This window comes from Pagrus pagrus (genome assembly GCF_965226575.1).
Source record: "Pagrus pagrus genome assembly, chromosome: 22".
NCBI classification, from domain to species: domain Eukaryota; kingdom Metazoa; phylum Chordata; class Actinopteri; order Spariformes; family Sparidae; genus Pagrus; species Pagrus pagrus.
In genome coordinates this window covers 2683563-2702962 of record NC_140204.1, presented here as the reverse complement: position 1 = coordinate 2702962, position 19400 = coordinate 2683563, and the positions used below count along the sequence as shown (strand labels likewise).

The following is a 19400-nucleotide window of genomic DNA, read 5'->3' as shown; positions in this document are numbered from 1 at the left end:
GATGTTCACATTTTCCACAACATATTTTACTGAGAATTGTCACTACTGGCTTTGAACTGAGAAATTTGGATGTGATTTCCTAGTCAGGTTCCAAAATGATGATTGTTTGCACATTATGGACGATAAGAGGTGTTTTAGGACAGTAACAAATAGGCTTTTTTCCAGTTTTAGCAAAGATAAGGCAAATAAATAATGATAACAATGAATTCTCAAACAATGAACTTTGCAAACAGGAGGTGGTGTAGGAAAAAAAAAGAATAATGAATAGGTGTTTTAGCAACTATTCAGCAGAAAAGAAAATCGATACCTTTAAATCTTAAAGGTGTCGATGGTGTTTAAGTTCCTTTCTTGTCTCATTTGTAAGTCACTGACTTTTAGCTGAGCTGAAAACATTTTTAATTTCCTGAAGGAAAACATTGTAATCTTTGTAAACACATCACTTTACTTTCAATTATATTTACAGGCTGGAGCTTTGAGGAGCAGCTTCACAGCTAAGAGGTGGAAACAGACTGTGGTTTGTAGATCAGAGATGATCACTTGTCACCAACAAGCAGCAGTACGACTCATGTTCGTTTGTCTTCACTGCATTTCAGTGTGAGAACTGAACCTGTACTTCACATCAGTTTTGAGTCAGGAGTGTTCCTCTTCTACAGGCTGCTGGTAAGAGCTGTTTATAAAAGAAAACTTGGATGTTAAAAGGTTTATATATGTCATGATTTTCTTGATTATTTGTGCACAAGTAAATCTATGTTGTCTGTTAGGATTTCATTATAGTGAACTGTACATAAAGTGGACATTATGAAGTTAAAGTTAGTGTTGTACTCCAACAGTGGTGGTAAAAGTACTGTTTTGGTCAAGTAAATAAGTATTTGTAGTAGTTTGATGTTTATCTCACTGTTCCTCTTCCTTCCTGTGAGATCTGTTTCTGATGCTGAAGTTTAGACCTTTACTGTGACACATTTGACAGCTGTTGAATGAAAAAATGTCACTTATATGAGTTGTCACATCACACTGGAGGAAGTCTCATGACGTCTTGTTGAAAGGGTTTTATTTCATCACAATGCTGAAGTTGTTCCAGCCTCAACACTGCAGTAAAAATGTAGATATAAAAAAATTGAGAACATCAGAAAAATGTCTTGAAAAGTTCATAGACACTGTACGGGAGGAGAGGATATGGAAAAAGGCAAGTTATGGAATTCCTCTCATTTACATTTCATGCATAATTTGACTGTTGGTGCTTTCCACCAGTGCTTACATCTAAAGCTGTGGTCTGTTTTTGTGGTAGGAGGTGATAGTAGATCACAGAAAGACTGAAACAGAGAGTCAGTCTGAGTGAAAAACAGATCACAGTCAGAACGTTGAACAAGATGAGGGAGAGATTATAAAAACAAAGGCAAAGAAACATCTAGAAACTCGACCATAGTCAGAACTTAACCTACCACCACTGAATAAAGACAGATGTGTCATTGCTGTAACCAGAATAAGACTTTGTTCTCTTTGTTCATCCAAGTGATGGAGCTCAGTACCGTCAGTGTTTCGCTTTTCATCATCTTTCTGATGCAGTTTTTTGGAGGTAACTTCTGTGTAAAACACTCTGTGTGTGTGTGTGTGTGTGCGTGTGTGTGTGTGTGTGTGTGTCAGCTTCTGCTTTATCTCCAACATTTACTGAGGCTGATGTGAATGTCTTCAGTTTTGCACTAACTTGGTCATGAAGTGTTTGTTAAACACATTAAAGTTGTGACCTGAAGGTGTCAGATGATCAGCAGAGATACAGTATAACTTCCATAATGTTGTCAGACACTTAGAAATGACAGCATCAGCAAAAACAAGCACTTTTATTGAGTGTACCTTTAACGGTCACAGTTCCCCCTAGGATTACATCACAGCCATGTCACAGCAGCAGCTGAGATGATTTAAAGGACTGTTTCTGAAACTTTTAGCTGTATGAATCATTCAAACACCAAAATAAATAATGTCTGATGGTGACTGAGAAATAAAACATAGAAACAGGAACTCACATTAACTTATCAACCAACTACAGACATTTCAAAATCTCACTGCTGCTCTATGTATATGAATAAGGCCCAACATGTATTGGCTGTGTCAGGTATGACTGAGGCCATAATCTGGTTTCCTGTTTTAAATGCAGCTCTGATTACTTTGACTATAATAATGCCTACTGTGCTGCTGTCTCTTGTTTGTTCTTGTGTTTTTCTCGCAGCGGCGTCAGAGCTAATTAGTTCTCATCAGCCAATCGTAGCCCTGGTTGGTGATGATGTCACTCTTCCATGTCACCTTGAACCTGCAGTCAGTGCCAGTTATAAGACGGTGGTGTGGTCCAGACCTGATCTGATTCCAGAGTACGTCCATTTTCACCAAGATGGACGTCTGCTGTTTGAGACACAACATCCATCTTATTTTTTACGCACTAGTCTGTTTATGGATGAGCTGCCACGTGGAAACGTCTCCATGAAAATATTCAGAGTGAAAATCTCTGATGCAGGAAAATACTTCTGCATCCTTCCATCAATGAAAACGGAGGCGACCATCCAACTCACTGTTGGTGAGTCAGACTCTGATTGAGCTTACTTAGTATTTGGCTCGATCTGAACCCAGTTTAAAATGTCTCCTCTCCTCTCATCAGGTGCTGTCTCCACACCCTTCATAGAGGTTGTGACTAATAATAGTGGACATGTGGTTCTCCAGTGTAACTCTACAGGCTGGTATCCAGAACCTGAGGTGTTCTGGCTGGACGCTGAGGGAAACCTCCTCTCTGCTGGACCTACAGAGACAGTCAGAGGTCCTGATGTCCTCTATACTGTCAGCAGCAGAGTGACTGTGGAGAAGAGACACAGCAACAGCTTCACCTGTAGAGTCCAACAGAACCACATCAACCAGACCAGAGAGACACTCATACATGTTCCAGGTAGGAAGTGAGTTCTGCAGTCATTAAAGATACTGTCTGTGTTTTTAACAGTTGAGGTCTAGTTGTTTCTGTTCTGTGTTGTATCGTTTCAGTTGATTCATCAATGTCTTCTCACTGGATTCAGAATTTGAGCATTATCATTTGTCTTTGCATCGCTGCTTGGATGTTGATTGTTTTTATACCGAAATGTAAGTCACATCTTAATTTTCTTATTTTATATCATGTCACTGTTGTTCTGTGTACTGAACCCAACTAAGCACTAACGACCGGAAGCCTTTTGTACAGATGAAATATTGAATATACACACGTGTAAAATTATGTTGGTAAAATTCAAACCAGAATGGTAAATATAAAATGTGGTCAAGGTGGTGCAGAGGTTTAAGCAGCTGTCCAACACCAGAGAACTACATCAATAAAGCACATTTTAACAGATTCTTCTTCTGTTGGCCCTCAGGCTCGGAGAGGAAGTAAACTGTAATGCAGTCTCAAAACTGTGGTCTAGAAGGAAGTGAAGAACCAGGAAGCAACCAGGAAAGGTCTAATCTGACCTCATGACGTCTGTGTTTGGATCACCTGTGCCTCATGCGAAGGTCTGACTCCGAATTGAGAACAATGACTGTCATCAATCCATCCTCCACCACATGGCTGAAGTGGATATCTGCTACATGGACAGGACAGAAGTTACTACAGATGGACACACTAACTCTCACGCCTCATTTCAACACAGCTCATGTTGTGTGCAAGTCAACCTGAAGTCCATTCATTTCTACAGCAAACTCTGTTATCTAAGCACTGTATGTCGTCTGACTGTTGTAAACTGATTGTTTAATCTAATACAGTGCTATTTATACATCTGTTCATATTTAGCTAGCATTGGTTGCATGTGTAACACAGAGTGCACACATTAAGTCAGATGTTTCTGCATCTTTTGAACAAAACATTTCACAAAACGTGCTGATGAAGGTTCTCAGTCATCCAGGTAAACGATGCTCTGGTTAAAAAATACAGACTGAGCTTTTGAGAAAATCATCAGTATTAAACAAGCTGCAATAAACTGAGTCAACTGTATAACTTGTGGGAGGTGTTTCTCTGCTGGGTTTGTGCTAAGTCACATCCTACTACAGTACTTCCTCATTTTCTGCCATGCGGAACAAGACGACTTCAAGTTAAGTTCATCAGAGTCTGAGTCTGAATTCATCACACTACACGTAAGAGTTTCTCATTCAAGTCAAACTGCTATGTTCAGTGTTGGATATGTCATAATCTCATATTGTTTGACTGATAAATCACGTGTGTATAGACGTTGTAGTTTAGGAGTTCTGGATTTTTCACAAGTGTCAAAGTGTGCCTGTATTATTATACTGTTAAAAGTTCTTACTCAAACCTCAAAGAGCTCTTTGTTAAAATAAATAGTATGTCGTCATGTCACAATCTTCAACCGTTAAACCAATGTGCAGATTATTTGGAAGTCAATTCTCTCATGTTTATTTGTATTTCATTATTGTGTTCTGTATATTGAGTGGACGTTGTTACACAGACATGTGAAAGGTGTGATACTCTAACGGAAGTGGTGACAGTACTGTTGTGTTTACTACATAAATAAGTACTTTCAGCAGTCAGATGTGTGTCTAAATGTTTTTCTTTTTTCTTTCTTGTTAGTTTGTTCATTTGTTGACATGTGAACAGTTTCTATTGCTGCAATTAAAACATTTACAAACTTGGAACTTTTTGCTTATAATCCTGTGAAAGCAGGAAGTTACACAGGTCGGGAATGAAAAAAATCCCTGTCAGAGCAACAAAGTGAAACCAAAGAAAAATAAATTTCTAGCTTCATCATGAACTGTTCTCCACTATAAAGATGTGTTATTCAACCACTTAAACTTAAAACTTTTTAAAACTTAAAATATATATTTTCAGGATTCCAGGATGCTGCATCCAAAGAAGGAGCCCAATGATGTGGTGTCCTTCAGCACCTTCAGTGTTTTGCTTTACATCATTCTCTTCATACCGTGTGTTGGAGGTAATTTCTGTGGACATTGCAAAAATGTGTTAATTAGCACTGTATACAAAGATCAGCTGATACTGATGGTAAATTCATTAGTTTTGCAGATATTTGGTCTGGATGTCTGTTTTTGCTAAATCTGCGCCCTATATTTAAAATTGTTAGTGTTTGAATGAGTCATAAGAACCGAAAGTTTGTGAGTCAGTGCTGTAGATCGCCTCCGCAACTGCAACATAATCCCTCTTACATGTGTAGGAATTTTAAAATGTGGCTGGGCTAGTCCTCATATTTTTGTCTGAAGCTCAAATTGTGATGAGTGCGTCAGACTTCTCCATGTTTTAATTTGGCTTCATTAAATGATTTCTGTGCTCTCTTCTTTTTTCTCACAGTGGAGTTTAAGCTCGTTTCCTCCGATCAGCCAATCACAGCCCTGGCTGGTGATGATGTCACTCTTCCATGTCTTCTTAAACCATCAGTCAGTGTCAGTTATATGACAGTGATGTGGACAAAACCTGGTTTGATTCCAGAGTACGTCCATTTTCACCAAGATGGACGTCTGCTGTTTGAGACACAAAATCCATCTTATCTTTTACGCACTAGACTGTTTATTGATGAGCTGCCGCGTGGAAACGTCTCCATGAAACTCTCCAGTGTGAAAATCTCTGATGCAGGAAGATACATTTGCAAACTTCCATCAATAGTGAAGGAGGCTCCTGTCCAACTCATTGTTGGTGAGTCAGACTGAGTATTTTGAATAAATACTTAAAGAAACCAATTAATGTAAATATTTCAGCTGGATCTAAACACACCACTGTTTGAAATGTCTCCTCTCCTCTCATCAGGTGCTGTCTCCACACCCTTCATAGAGGTTGTGTCAGATAAGAAAAGACATGTGGTTCTACAGTGTGAGTCTACAGGCTGGTATCCAGAACCTGAGGTGTTCTGGCTGGACGCTGAGGGAAACCTCCTCTCTGCTGGACCTACAGAGACAGTCAGAGGTCCTGATGACCTCTATACTGTCAGCAGCAGAGTGACTGTGGAGAAGAGACACAGCAACAGCTTCACCTGTAGAGTCCAACAGAACCACATCAACCAGACCAGAGAGGCACTCATACATGTTCCAGGTAGGAAGTGAGTTCTGCAGTCATTAAAGATACTGTCTGTGTTTTTAACAGTTGAGGTCCAGTTCATTCTGTTCTGTGTTGTATCGTTTCAGTTGATTCATCAATATCTTCTCACTGGATTCAGAATTTGAGCATTATCATTTTTCTTTGCATCGCTGCTTGGATGTTGATTGTTTTCATACTGAAATGTAAGTCACATCTTAATTTTCTTATTTTATATCATGTCACTGTTGTTCTGTGTACTGAACCCAACTAAGCACTAACGACCGGAAGCCTTTGGTCCAGATGAAATATAGAATATATACACACGTGTAAAATTATGTTGGTAAAACTCAAACCAGAATGGTAAATATGAAATGTGGTCGAGGTGGTGCAGAGGTTTAAGCAGCTGTCCAACACCAGAGAACTACATCAATAAAGCACATTTTAACAGATTCTTCTTCTGTTGGCCCTCAGGCTCGGAGAGGAAGTAAACTGTAATGCAGTCTCAAAACTGTGGTCTAGAAGGAAGTGAAGAACCAGGAAGCAACCAGGAAAGGTCTAATCTGACCTCATGATGTCTGTGTTTGGATCACCTGTGCCTCATGCGAAGGTCTGACTCCGAATTGAGAACAATGACTGTCATCAATCCATCCTCCACCACATGGCTGAACTGGATATCTGCTACATGGACAGGACAGAAGTTACTACAGATGGACACACTAACTCTCACGCCTCATTTCAACACAGCTCATGTTGTGTGCAAGTCAACCTGAAGTCCATTCATTTCTACAGCAAACTCTGTTATCTAAGTACTGTATGTTGTCTGACTGTTGTAAACTGATTGTTTAATCTAATACAGTGCTAATTATACATTTGTTCATATTTAGCTAGCATTGGTTGCATGTGTAACACAGAGTGCACGCATTAAGTCAGATGTTTCTGCATCTTTTGAACAAAACATTTCACAAAACGTGCTGATGAAGGTTCTCAGTCATCCAGGTAAACGATGCTCTGGTTAAAAAATACAGACTGAGCTTTGAGAAAATCATCAGTATTAAACAAGCTGCAATAAACTGAGTCAACTGTATAACTTGTGGGAGGTGTTTCTCTGCTGGGTTTGTGCTGAGTCACATCCTACTATAGTACTTCCTCATTTTCTGCCATGTGGAACAAGACGACTTCAAGTTAATTTCATCAGTCTGAGTTTGAACTCATCGCACTACAGGTAAGAGTTTCTCATTCAAGTCAAACTGCTGTGTTCAGTGTTGGATATGTCATAATCTCATATTGTTTGATTGTTAAATCAAATGTGTGTACAGACCTAAACTGTAGTTTAGGAGTTCTGGATTTTTCAGAAGTGTGGCTGTATTTTTATACTGCTATAAGTTGCACTCCATTTTTACAGTTGAAGAGTTTAGAGTTTTGTTCATTAATCTTAATACAAATGCACACTTTCTGAAGAGTTATTGGTTGTTATTGATGAAGTGATGCCTTTTTCACAACTTCAATATCAAAGATGGAGTTCCAGCCATCATCATGTAAAAAATATTCAATAACTAAACATTATTCACTCGATTGAAACATCTCTGCATCTCTGACATCACTAACTTTCCTGTTCTCACCAACCCAGAGATTAACTGAGAAACTCAGGTATCTAGTGAATTCAATGTCATCACCGTAGTGATTATCAGGATCTTTTTCTTTGTGTAACTTCTGTTCTTGGTGTCATGATTCTTGCTCAGCCAAGATAGAGAGTTAGCCAATGCCCAGCTGGTCACTGAACTGCCCAGATGTTACCAATATTAATGAACTAACAGATGAACTCCTTCAGACTATGGATTGTGCATGTGGACATGTCATTCAACATCCTGAGACCAACGGGGGGATTTTGAGACCCACAGATGAATCAGCCTCTATCGTATAAAACAAAGTGAAATAAACTCAGAGTCAACTGTAGAACCAGAAGAAAGTGTGTAGGTTTTTTTCTCTGCTGGGTTTGTGTGTGCTGTTTAACATCCTGCTAGTACTTCTTCATTTCATGCCACGTGGAACAAGACGACTCCACTTTAACTCAGGCATTACAAGACTGTCAGGGCTTTATGTCCGCCTGTTTAAGACGGGACGAGAGTTACAGTTTACAGTTTAAAAAGATTTTGCTGTCTGAAGTCAATCTTTTTGTCCAGGAAGGACTTCATTGGGTAAACATGCATCTTTGATGGTATGGTCCTGAGTTTTTAGTCCAGTTATTTCCTGTTGTATTTTGGAGGTTTTATGCTGATGTGTCATGTTCTGTGTAACAACCCAGTCGGTCAGTTCTTCTGTTTCAGTCCTCCAGTTTTGTTCCTCATGTCATCCTGGTTACAGCCCTGAACTTCCCTGAGTCTCGCATTTGGGTATCTTTTTGTAAAGCTTGATTTTTGATTTGCATCCACTTTGTTTTTACATTTCAGAAATCCAGGACACTCATGAGAACGCACAGTAAGGAAGTGTCCTTCATCATCTTCAGTGTTTTGATGCTCCACCACGCTGTCATTCTTCTAATGCTGTCTTTTGGAGGTAAGTGCTGCCGATATGATAAATTCGATAAAAGAAATATATGACTATTATTTCAGCCACACTGTGTCGTCCTGTAGGGCTCTCCAAGCCTTGGTTTGACTGTAATGCTAATGACAAAGACAATGATTTGTAGAAGGCATATTTTTACCTTGCACACCATCTTATTTTAGTGTGATAGCTGCTTTTGTAGATACATATGGAAGATTCTTCAGCGATGGTGGTTGTTTGGTTTCACCACCTACTGACGGAGCTTGACCTCTAGATCATTTTTTGTTAACTTGCCCCAGACAGCCAGATGAGCAGAGACTCTGGTTCTCTGACATGAAGTAAAGTCCATTTCCCCTCCAGCTCCAGTCAGCAGTCAACATTACAGAACATAAACACCCGACAATGGAGGTCACCTCCAGATCACTGCTGCAGTCAGGTTGATAAACAGGAGTGAAGATAAATCCACTTTTTAATCCCGGAAGTTAAAAACGTAATCTCTGAGCTCTCCTCCCACCGGATCAGAGCAGAATCTGATGAGACTCTGGGTGTTTACTCACCGACTCTCCTCCTCTGATTCATCTTTATCAGATGATTTCTTGCTATTGATTAATTTTGATGACATGAATTATAACTGTGCTGCTGTCTCTTGCTTGTTCTTGTGTTTTTCTCGCAGCAAAGTCAGAGTTGATCTGTTCACATCAAGTCGTAGCCCTGGTTGGTGAGGACGTCCTTCTTCCATGTCACCTTGAACCTGCAGTCAGTGCCAGTGATGAGACGGTGGTGTGGACAAAACCTGGTCTGATTCCAGAGTACGTCCATTTTCACCAAGATGGACGTCTGCTGTTTGAGACACAAAATCCATCTTATTTTTTACGCACTAGACTGTTTATGGATGAACTGCTGCGTGGAAACGTCTCTATGAAAATATTCAGCGTGAAAATCTCTGATGCAGGAAAATACTTCTGCAACCTTCCATCAATGAAAAAGGAGGCGACCATCCAACTCACTGTTGGTGAGTCAGACTCTGATTGAGTTTACTGAGTATTTTGGCTCGATCTGAACCCAGTTTAAAATGTCTCCTCTCCTCTCATCAGGTGCTGTCTCCACACCCTTCATAGAGGTTGTGTCTAATAATAGTGGACATGTGGTTCTACAGTGTAACTCCACAGGCTGGTATCCAGAACCTGAGGTGTTCTGGCTGGACTCTGAGGGAAACCTCCTCTCTGCTGGACCTACAGAGACAGTCAGAGGTCCTGATGACCTCTATACTGTCAGCAGCAGAGTGACTGTGGAGAAGAGACACAGCAACAGCTTCACCTGTAGAGTCCAACAGAACCACACCAACCAGACCAGAGAGACACACATACATGTTCCAGGTAGGAAGTGGGTTTTAAATACTGTTTTGGTTTTGTAAGATAGAGCCAGAAATGTATCACCTAAATAATCAGTTCACAGAGTAAGATGTAAAAATATTGCTGTTGCTCTGCTGATACGCTGTCCCTTGTATTTTTGGAGCTACCTTTGAATTCTGGTCATATTTGACAAATTATACCTCAAACAGTTGAGGTTGAGGTTGATTATAAAATGTTCTGTGTTGTATCATTTCAGCTGATTTCTTCAAGGATCAGTCCTCTTCTCATAAGATTTGGATTCTTTCTGTGAGTGGTGCTTTGATCATCATCATTATCACCGTATGGATGAAGAAATGTAAGTCACACATTGTTTTTCCTTTCGCCCCTCCGCCGAGGAAGATGTGTTTTCACCCGTGTCCGTTTGTCGGCTGGTTTACTCAAAAACTACTGAACTTATTTCCACCAAACTTGGACAGAGGATGGGTCGCAGCCCAGAAAAGACACCATTAACTGTCAAATCCGGATAAAGAGACAGAACCAGGAATCTTTTGATTTTTTGAATGGAATAATGCATGGATGTTGACGTGTAAAATCAGGTGTATGGAGCTCCTCAGGGCTCTGTTCTTGGCCCTTTGCTCTCCTTGTTATATACTGAACCTCTTGGTCAAATTATTCGCAGTTACGGAAAACATTTTCACCAATACGCTGATGATACTCAGCTGTATATACAGACAAACGGTCATTCTCAAATGACAAGTTCAGAGGTCTGCCTGTCTGCGGTGAATAAATGGATGTTCCTGCTCCTGAGTTCTTCGATCGTCTCAGCCCTCCCACCTGCCAGTATTATCTTTTTTGGTGGGTCCATCTCAATGTCAGTTAATTAACGTCAGTATTTCAAGCTAACGTTTGTCCCGCTGACGAGAAAACTACAATCAGTTAACTTCTGATAAAAATGGCATTTCTCTAACTTCTGTTTTTGTTTGTTTTCTTTAAGCTACTCGCTGCGTAAGTCCCTCTCCCCCCTCTTCTCTCTCTCCGTCCCTCTAGCTTTCTCCTCTTTCATCATTCAGGCTCCTCTCTGCTGGACCATCGGAAACCCGGGAACCTCACTCACTGGATCGTAATACCTAAAGGCCCCCCTCATGGATCATTACTCACTTCTGCTTTACAATCTTCTTATATCTGTACTTTTTTTAAAAACAAAATGTCTTTAATTTTGTGCTGATCATCTTGTGTGACCTGTCCTCTTCTAGGTCACCATGGCAGACTGGAGCTCGTGTGGCTTGGATACCATTTGGCACGTCCGTCCATCCTGGGAGAGGGATCCTTCCGCTGCGGCTCCTCACGAATTTTCTTCCATCTTTTTTTTTCCCTGTTAAAAGGGTTTTTTTTAATTTATTCTCAATATGGCAAATTTTTCCTCACTCGGATGGAGGGTCTAAGGACGGGGATGTTGTTCACTGTACAGACTGTAAAGCTGGTTGAGCCAGTGAAGTTATGATATGGGGCTACATAAATACAACAAAAGAAGAAGAATTTATTTTTGAGACTATTCAGGTTATTCATTTTCGTTGTCTGTCGATATTTCATGTCCATGTTTATTGAGCTAAAGTTAGCTAATGTTGCGACTTTAACGTCAGGTGTCAAGACCAAACTTACCAGTAATGCTGCTGTCCTCTGGAGCAGGAACAGACGAGTTATCCTCAAACCTCACACCGACACTGTAGCAAGTCATGTTCGCTAACCGTCGCCCTCCCATCAGATCATCCATGAGTCTGTCGGGGTCAGAAACACTTTTGCTGTTTTGACTGTTAGCCTTGTAGCGTCAGTAAACACACACACATGTAAACACAGCTAATGAAGTATATCATCTTTTACCATCGTTGTTGTCAAGTCTTCCTCTTGTTCAACTTCCAAAGGACACAAGGACAACTCACATTCCTGAATCACTTTTATTTTTCTTCTGGCTTTCCAGTTGATTGGTCTGTTCAGTAAATTAGGTTGTAAACCTTCAAAGACAGAGAAACAAAAGTTAACATTTTAATTAAACATTTTGAATGAATTTAAACATTTAATTAAACATTTTAAATGAATAGCCTTTTAAATGGAATAAAGAAAAATCTAATTTCATGAATTTTCCAAATGTTTTAACATTTAACAGACTTTTAACATTTTTAACTTTGTATTATCCTTTTGTATCTTATACTTTTAATTCCTCAGAACTCAAAATGAAATATTATTTTAGCACAAACTCATTTAACACAAAATCAATGAAGTCAATGCTGCATTGTGTTCCTTAACCAATCTACACAGCAGTTAAACATAAACTTGAACATATTAAGCAGCATTTCAAACAGCACAAAGTAAATAAAACATTTCACCGACCGTTGGCGTCTTTGGACTGAACCTTTGAGTGAACTTCTTCATCTTCTCTCTGAAGTTTGTTTGTCTGAATGACTGAGATCCTCCACGTCTTCACAGGTGCTCCAAATCAGTGACACTGATCAGGTAACAAGCAGCCAGTTTGCTGCTGCTGGTGCACTCTGGGAAGTGTAGTTCTTTGAGACCCATTCCTGAGATTCAGCTCGACAGTTGTCTTCAGTTCACGTGCAGCCTCCTCTGCTGTAAACGACCCAAACAGGAGCTGGACCTCCTCTTTGGCCTTTAAAGGGGCATTCTGTAGTTTTGGAGAAGAAATTCAAACATTTACAATATTAATGTCCTTTCATGTCAGTGTGTTCATTATTTATTATTATTATTTAGTTTAGTATTCAAATTTCTTCCCCAAAACTACAGAGTGCTCCTTTAATAAAATGAGACTGAATGTGTTTAAACTGAATGAAACCGTGATGTACAATTAAAACAAGTTGTTTCCTTATTCTGTCTCTGCCTCCCTGTATATGTCCGCCATCTTATTCATACTGTAGATGTAGTGAACATTCATGTGAAGTCCAACTCTGCCCCCTGCTGCTAAAGAACAGGAGGAGAAACTGTGATGACGAATCAAAAGAAAAACAGACAGAAAAGGAGAAGCTGACTGACTGTTTTCTATATAAAATCACAGTCAGAGGGAAAAGAAAGTCTCCAACTTTTATTATGAACTCATCTTTTTGAATTTAAATCAAACACGTCTTATATTAATAGAACAGTACTACATGGTATCAGGTGTAAATAGAGGAAACACTGATTCCGATCTGGACCCGAAGCTCAGGTAAGTAATGAAAGCAGAGGAAATTAATGATCCGACAAATCACAGAAACTCTTCTTCAGCAGCATTTATCAACTGAAGTGCCTCTGAAGACTTGACACTCCTGGACACGTTGCAGGAGTTATTTTCATGTAGTTACAGTGTTGTTGCTCTTATCATCTACAAAGTTCACCTTTGGCGTTTCTAACAAAAATAAATAATTAACCCCCTGCAGGCCTGTCAGACCATAATAATACGCCACTGAGCGGACCGGCCCGTTGCTGCGATACGTCGGCGCCATATTGGATGTGTCAGATCTGCCCGTGAACCAATACAAGTGAACTTGTGGCTCCAGCAGAGCGTCAGGATTTAAAACAGGTATGCGCACGTTTTATTCATTGATCGATGTGTTTCAGGTGTTTGTCTTGGACGTTATATCACATACAGGCTCATTTATATATATGTATTTTCAAAATAAAAGACAGAATGACACACTGAAGACCCTGCAGGTTATTTATAGGTTGTTGTTTTCAGATCGTCGAGTTTAACTGGTTCATTCATGTAAGTCACAGACAGAGTGGAGACTTCAGGGCTGAGAAATATGCTTTTATTGAGTTACTGAGTCAGTTTCAGGAGATATGAAACACGTTTTATTCACATTGTCGCTCCGTCATCGAAAGTGAAAGTAAAGTGAAACTGAGTGTGAAGCTGCAGTGAAGGACTCTGATGAGCTCTGTCTCTTATTTAACTGTAAAGTGTTGGACAGTGAAGTCAAAGTCTCGTTTGGATTCACACACCAGCCTCGTTACAGTTCGGTTCACCCGCTGACATGAGGGAGACATGAGGGTGCGTGTGCGTGTGTGTGTGTGTGAACGACCTGCAGCGCCCTCTGCAGGTCGTTCACAGCTGTCACACTGAGGAGGGTTATGAATATTAATATCATAAATCTGATGACTGTAATGTGAAAACCGCAGCTGCACGTTTAGTTTGTATATCTGAGGGTTTTAATGTCATGAGTAGAAAAATCAAAAAGGTTTAATAGTATTTAACACCTGTGTTATTTATGATAAATAACAAGCTTCATTTTTAGAGAGCACCTTAAAAAACAGAGTTCACAAAGTGCTTTGATAATCAAGCAAAAGCAGGAAACAAGAAGGCGGAACAGAAAATTTAAGACACAACAACTCCATATGATTAACTACAAGTCAAAGGAATACAAGTGATTAAACAGACAAAATCACAGAAAAAGGAAGAGAGACAGGAGAAAAAAGGCAAAAATAGAAATAAATAAAATAATAAAAACAATGAAGGACGATCAGAAGACGAATTAAACAATAAGAAGACTTTCTTAGGACATGTATCATGTTGAGTACACTAACATTGACCGTAATCGTGATATTTAAAAGTAAAATTCATTCATTTGTTCTTCATCTAAATCTTGAAAAATCCCCGAGCTCTCGTTCTCAGTGACGTCGAGAGCACAATTAAAACAGAGCAGGTGCAAAAATGTGACAACAAACAGAAACAACGCAGAACAAATAAACAGAATAGGAACATAAAGATGATAACAGATAAGAAACAACATGGCAGCACGTAGTTAAGGAAAGTTAGTATCAACGTTACAAAACAGGTGGAAAAGCCGGATCATTAATGTGAATGAAAACTTTTTCTGTCTCGTCGTGCTACTCAACTTCTCCTTTTGTTTGTTTTCTGTTTTCAGGATGATTCGTGTGAGACTCAGTCGGCCCCTGAACCTTCAGTGTGGTGCCTTCACTGTCCTGCTGCTCCTCGCCCTGACACACTCATGTAGAGGTGAATTAAACATTCCTGATTTTGCCGTCTTCAACAAGCGTCTTCTGCATTTAATGCAGAAATTAAAATAAAAAGCCTGTTTTCTTCTCAGGTCAGCATCATGTGAACGGTCCGACTCGGACAGTAATGGCAGTAGTTGGTGAGGACGTGGTTCTGCCGGGCCTCCTGGACCCTGTCATGGACGCTTTTGGTATTACAGTGGAGTGGACGAGACCCGACCTGGACCCCAGATTTGTCTACGTGTGGCGTGACGGAGTGGAGCTGGAGAGTAAGAAACATCCATCTTACGAGGGAAGAACATCACTGTTCACTGATGAACTGAAGCTCGGAAACGTTTCACTGAAACTCTCCAGAGTGAAAACATCTGATGAGGGACGATACAGATGCTTCATCCCAGATCTGAGCAGAGAATACATTGTTCAGCTTGTTGTAGGTGAGAGGAGACGTCTTCTGTTGAAAGTGATTTTAAGCTTTTAACTCAAAGGTAATGCTGAGAACAACACATATTCACTCACAGAGAACTGACCGTCAAATAACTGTTTTTTTTCAGTTCAGCAGCGTGTGATTGGTCCAACTCAGCCAATAATGGCAACAGTTGGTGAGGACGTGGTTCTGCCGAGCCTCCTGGACCCCGTCATGGATGCTTTTGGTTTGACAGTGGAGTGGACGAGACTCGACCCGAACCCCAGATTTGTCTACGTGTGGCGTGACGGAGTGGAGCTGGAGAGTAAGAAACATCCAGTCTACGAGGGAAGAACGTCAGTGTTCACTGATGAACTGAAGCTCGGAAACGTTTCACTGAAACTCTCCAGAGTGAGAACATCTGATGAGGGACGATACAGATGCTTCATCCCAGATCTGAACAAACACTCTATTGTTCAGCTTGTTGTAGGTAAGAGGAGTACTACAGTATGATATCCCTGATGGTTGATGGTGGCTGAACACAGTGGTTGAACAAATCAGCGTCCTTTGAGGAACTAATGGCAGCTTCAGACTTGGTTTAAATGTGTCTCTGTCACGTCACCTGACTTCCTCCATTGCTGCCATCATAATAGCTATGACCACTAGAGGTCACCCCAGAACAATAAACGTGACTACAGGTTGTTCTTGTCTCGTCTTCAGGTGCTGCCTCCTCACCTGTTGTCCAGAAGACCAAAGACAGCAGTGGAGTGGTTCTACAGTGTGAGTCCACAGGCTGGTATCCAGAACCTGAGGTGTTCTGGCTGGACGCTGAGGGAAACCTCCTCTCTGCTGGACCTACAGAGACAGTCAGAGGTCCTGATGACCTCTATACTGTCAGCAGCAGAGTGACTGTGGAGAAGAAACACAGCAACAGCTTCACCTGTAGAGTCCAACAGAACCACATCAACCAGACCAGAGAGACACTCATACATGTTCCAGGTAGTGAATACAATGTTCATAAACTGTCTCTGCTTCAGATAACTGTGATTGTACTCACATGTTTCTGTTGTGTGTTTTTTCATTTCAGATGGTTTCTTCACAGGCCCGTCTGGTTCTGGTTCTGGTTCTGGTTCTGGTTCATCTCTTCCAGTCATCATCGGTTTGATTCTCAGCATCCTGTTTGTTCTCGTGATTGTTGCAGCTGTTGTTGTGTGGAAATGGAGACAGAACAGAATCAGTAAGTCTGAAACTATTTAAAACACCAAACTGTCTCTTTAAGCTCCTTTGCTAGATACATTTTGGCGTCACCTGATCAGTGTCATGAATTGATCCTTGTCGGTATAATATTATTTTCTCTGGGCTCTAATTGTCGTGAACTGGACGTACCTAGAAACATGAAACTTGGGAAATGATGAGCAAGTGCTCGACAAGAAACATGAGCCCAGTCAGCAACATGGTGTCCTGTACAAGAACCACACCCCTCACGCCTCGAGTGCTGCTGACTTGAAATTGGACTCACAGGTCCAGCTCAATATGCTGCACAAAAACCTCTCTGACTGTCGGGGATCTTTTACTGCGATACCATGAGTGTCCACTGGGCAGGATTGGAAGCAAGGATTAGCAGCACCAGCATGTCCAGGTCTAAATGATAAAAACATGGCTGACATCAACCATAAAGTTCATGAAGGGCCAGAAAATGGTCATAACTCATTATGGTTTGTTCAGTCACCACAAGAGGAAACCAAACATATCAACAACATGTGACTGAAGCCAGTCGACAGAATGATCTGTGAACATGTTAAAAACAGAAATGTGTCATGTAAACTCTTTATTGTTTGTGAACACAGGGAACAAGAAGCACCACGAGGATGAAGAGAGAAGAAACCGTCCAGAACAGGAGCTGCTGATGGGAACAGAGACAGACAGCAAACAACCAACAGAAGAGACAGACACAGTTAACAATGTGGACGAGTTCAGAGGAGACACAGGTCTTCAGACTGAAACAGACGAGGAAACACGACAACGAGAAGCAAACAAGGCTCAGTGTGCTGATAGTGAAGGAACAGAGACTCAGTCTGCAGTCAGAGGAGGACAAACAACAAGAGGGACAGAAACAGGTTTGGACAAGAGACAAGTAGAGACAGAGACTGAAGCAGTTACTGAGACAGCTTCTCTGAATGCAGTCAGCACTAATGTGAACAACACAGATGAAACTAAAACAGTGACGATGGTGGAAGAAAGACAGAAAGACAATAATCAGCAGACAGAAGAAGAAGAAGAGAAAATAAAGTGTGCAGGTGATGAAACAGCAGCTCAGAGTTTGACTGAGGAAGACAAACATGGAGAGCAGCAGACAGAAAGAGAGACACTGAGGGACAGAGAGAAGGAAAACCTGAAGAAGAAACTGAAGACAAAAGAAAGAGACCTGAAAAAATTTGAGGAACAAGTTTCTAAATATGAGGGACAGAGAAAGGATAAAGAGAAGCAGATACATGAAGTCAGACAGCAGCTGGAAGAGGTGGAGAGACAGACAGAGGAGGCTGAGAGGAAGATGAGGTCAGTGAAGAAGGACAACAAAGATTATAAACGTCTTTCAGATCTGAACAAGAAGAAGGAAGAACTTCAGGAACAGCTGGAGAAGTTAGAGACACAACTGGAGGGAATGAAGAAGAGTGAGATTGTTGCAAGACAAAAGAAATTAAAAGCAACAAATGAAAAGGAGGAAATGATTATGAAATTAAAGGAGCTGGAGATGCAGGAGTCTCAGTGAAGATGGAGTTAAGTGAACTAGATGTTTTGGTGTGAACGTCTCTCAGTGTGATCGTGGTCTGCTCACACTGCCTGAACACTGACTGCATGTGATTGTGTCTGAGTTGTGTTGCTGTGAAACAACCTGTCTGTTGTGTCAGTGCTGCTGCCGTCATGTTCCCGTCTGTTCTTCAGCTGTTCTGACTTCAAACTCAGAAGAAGAAGAAAGAAAGTCAGAACCAGAATCCTCGTCTGGATTTGAACATCCATGTTGGTGAAGACAGAAACATCAGAGCTGACTCGTGTGACTTCAGTTAATATGTTTGTATTCACTGTATTTGTAAAGCTTTTGTATTTTCTACTGCTAATTATTGATATTGAGCCGTTTAATGTGTCATGTGTTGTTAACTGGACTTTTAACTCTCTCTATTATTTTACATTATATTACATTCCCAGTGTTTGTGTGTATGTGAATGAATGAATGAATGAACACTTTATAACTATACTCTGTCAGAACATTTAATGTATGTCATTGAAATGCTTTTGTTTTCTCTGTGTGACTGTGTTGCCTCTGTACAGTTCACTGTGTCATGATGAAGACAGTAACAATAAAAGCTAAAGGATGACTTATTAAGAATCAAACCATAAAAAACTTGACCTGTTGATCTGAGTCTTTGTCAGGAGTGTGTGGGTGGAGACTGAACAGCTATTATCAGGTTTAAATAAGACTTTCAGGGACGTGACTGCAGGTCTGTGGCTCCAGCAGAGTGTCAGGATATAAAAACAGGTATGCTCACGTTTTATTCATTAATCGATGTGTTTCAGGTGTTTGTCTTGGACGTTACATCACATACAGGCTCATTTAAATATATATATTTTCAAAATAAAAGACAAATCACACAGTGAAGAACCTGCAGGTTATTTATAGGTTGTTGTTTTCAGATCAGTGATCGTCGAGTTTAACTGGTTCATTCGTGTAAGTCACAGACAGTTAAAGTGGAGACAGCAGGACTGAGAAATATGCTTTTTATTGAGTTATTGAGTCAGTTTCAGGAGATCTGAAACACGTTTTATTCACATCATCAATATTTAACTGTAAAGTGTTGGACAGTGAAGTCAAAGTCTCGTTTGGATTCACACACCAGCCTCGTTACAGTTCAGTTCACCTGCTGACATGAGGGTGAAGGACCAGCAGAGGGCGCTGCAGGTCAGCTGTCACACTGAGCAGGGTTATTGATATTAATATCATAAATCTGATGACTGTTAGTCCACACCACTGCTGCATGAGGACACATACTCTGTCAGTCATATCCACTCAGCT

At 40.5% G+C, this 19400-nt stretch overlaps 4 protein-coding genes across 4 annotated transcripts; all 4 read left to right on the top strand.

Moving 5' to 3' along the window:
- Positions 1 to 2073: 2073 nt before the first annotated feature.
- LOC311251857 (butyrophilin subfamily 1 member A1-like) lies at positions 2074 to 3397 on the top strand (the record flags this gene model as incomplete). The annotated part of the gene is made up of 4 exons (XM_084344502.1): positions 2074 to 2107; positions 2222 to 2563; positions 2645 to 2926; positions 3381 to 3397. The coding sequence occupies 4 exons, from the start codon at positions 2074 to 2076 to the stop codon at positions 3395 to 3397; spliced, it is 675 nt and encodes a 224-aa protein (XP_084200628.1).
- Positions 3398 to 4852: 1455 nt separating this feature from the next.
- LOC311251856 (butyrophilin subfamily 1 member A1-like) lies at positions 4853 to 6971 on the top strand (the record flags this gene model as incomplete). The annotated part of the gene is made up of 5 exons (XM_084344501.1): positions 4853 to 4946; positions 5318 to 5659; positions 5771 to 6052; positions 6145 to 6240; positions 6509 to 6971. 5 exons carry the CDS (start codon positions 4853 to 4855, stop codon positions 6523 to 6525), a joined length of 831 nt encoding a protein of 276 aa, XP_084200627.1. The 3' UTR covers positions 6526 to 6971.
- A 237-nt stretch (positions 6972 to 7208) lies between these two features.
- LOC311251221 (butyrophilin subfamily 3 member A2-like) lies at positions 7209 to 12789 on the top strand. The gene is made up of 5 exons (XM_084343588.1): positions 7209 to 7259; positions 8485 to 8590; positions 9252 to 9590; positions 9673 to 9954; positions 10187 to 12789. The coding sequence occupies exons 2-5, from the start codon at positions 8500 to 8502 to the stop codon at positions 10438 to 10440; spliced, it is 966 nt and encodes a 321-aa protein (XP_084199714.1). The 5' UTR covers positions 7209 to 7259; positions 8485 to 8499; the 3' UTR covers positions 10441 to 12789.
- Positions 12790 to 13409: 620 nt separating this feature from the next.
- LOC311251220 (uncharacterized protein) lies at positions 13410 to 18698 on the top strand. Its single transcript, XM_084343587.1, has 7 exons — positions 13410 to 13495; positions 14838 to 14929; positions 15021 to 15362; positions 15480 to 15821; positions 16052 to 16330; positions 16419 to 16568; positions 17179 to 18698. The coding sequence occupies exons 2-7, from the start codon at positions 14839 to 14841 to the stop codon at positions 18099 to 18101; spliced, it is 2127 nt and encodes a 708-aa protein (XP_084199713.1). The 5' UTR covers positions 13410 to 13495; position 14838; the 3' UTR covers positions 18102 to 18698.
- The last annotated feature ends 702 nt before the right edge of the window (positions 18699 to 19400 follow it).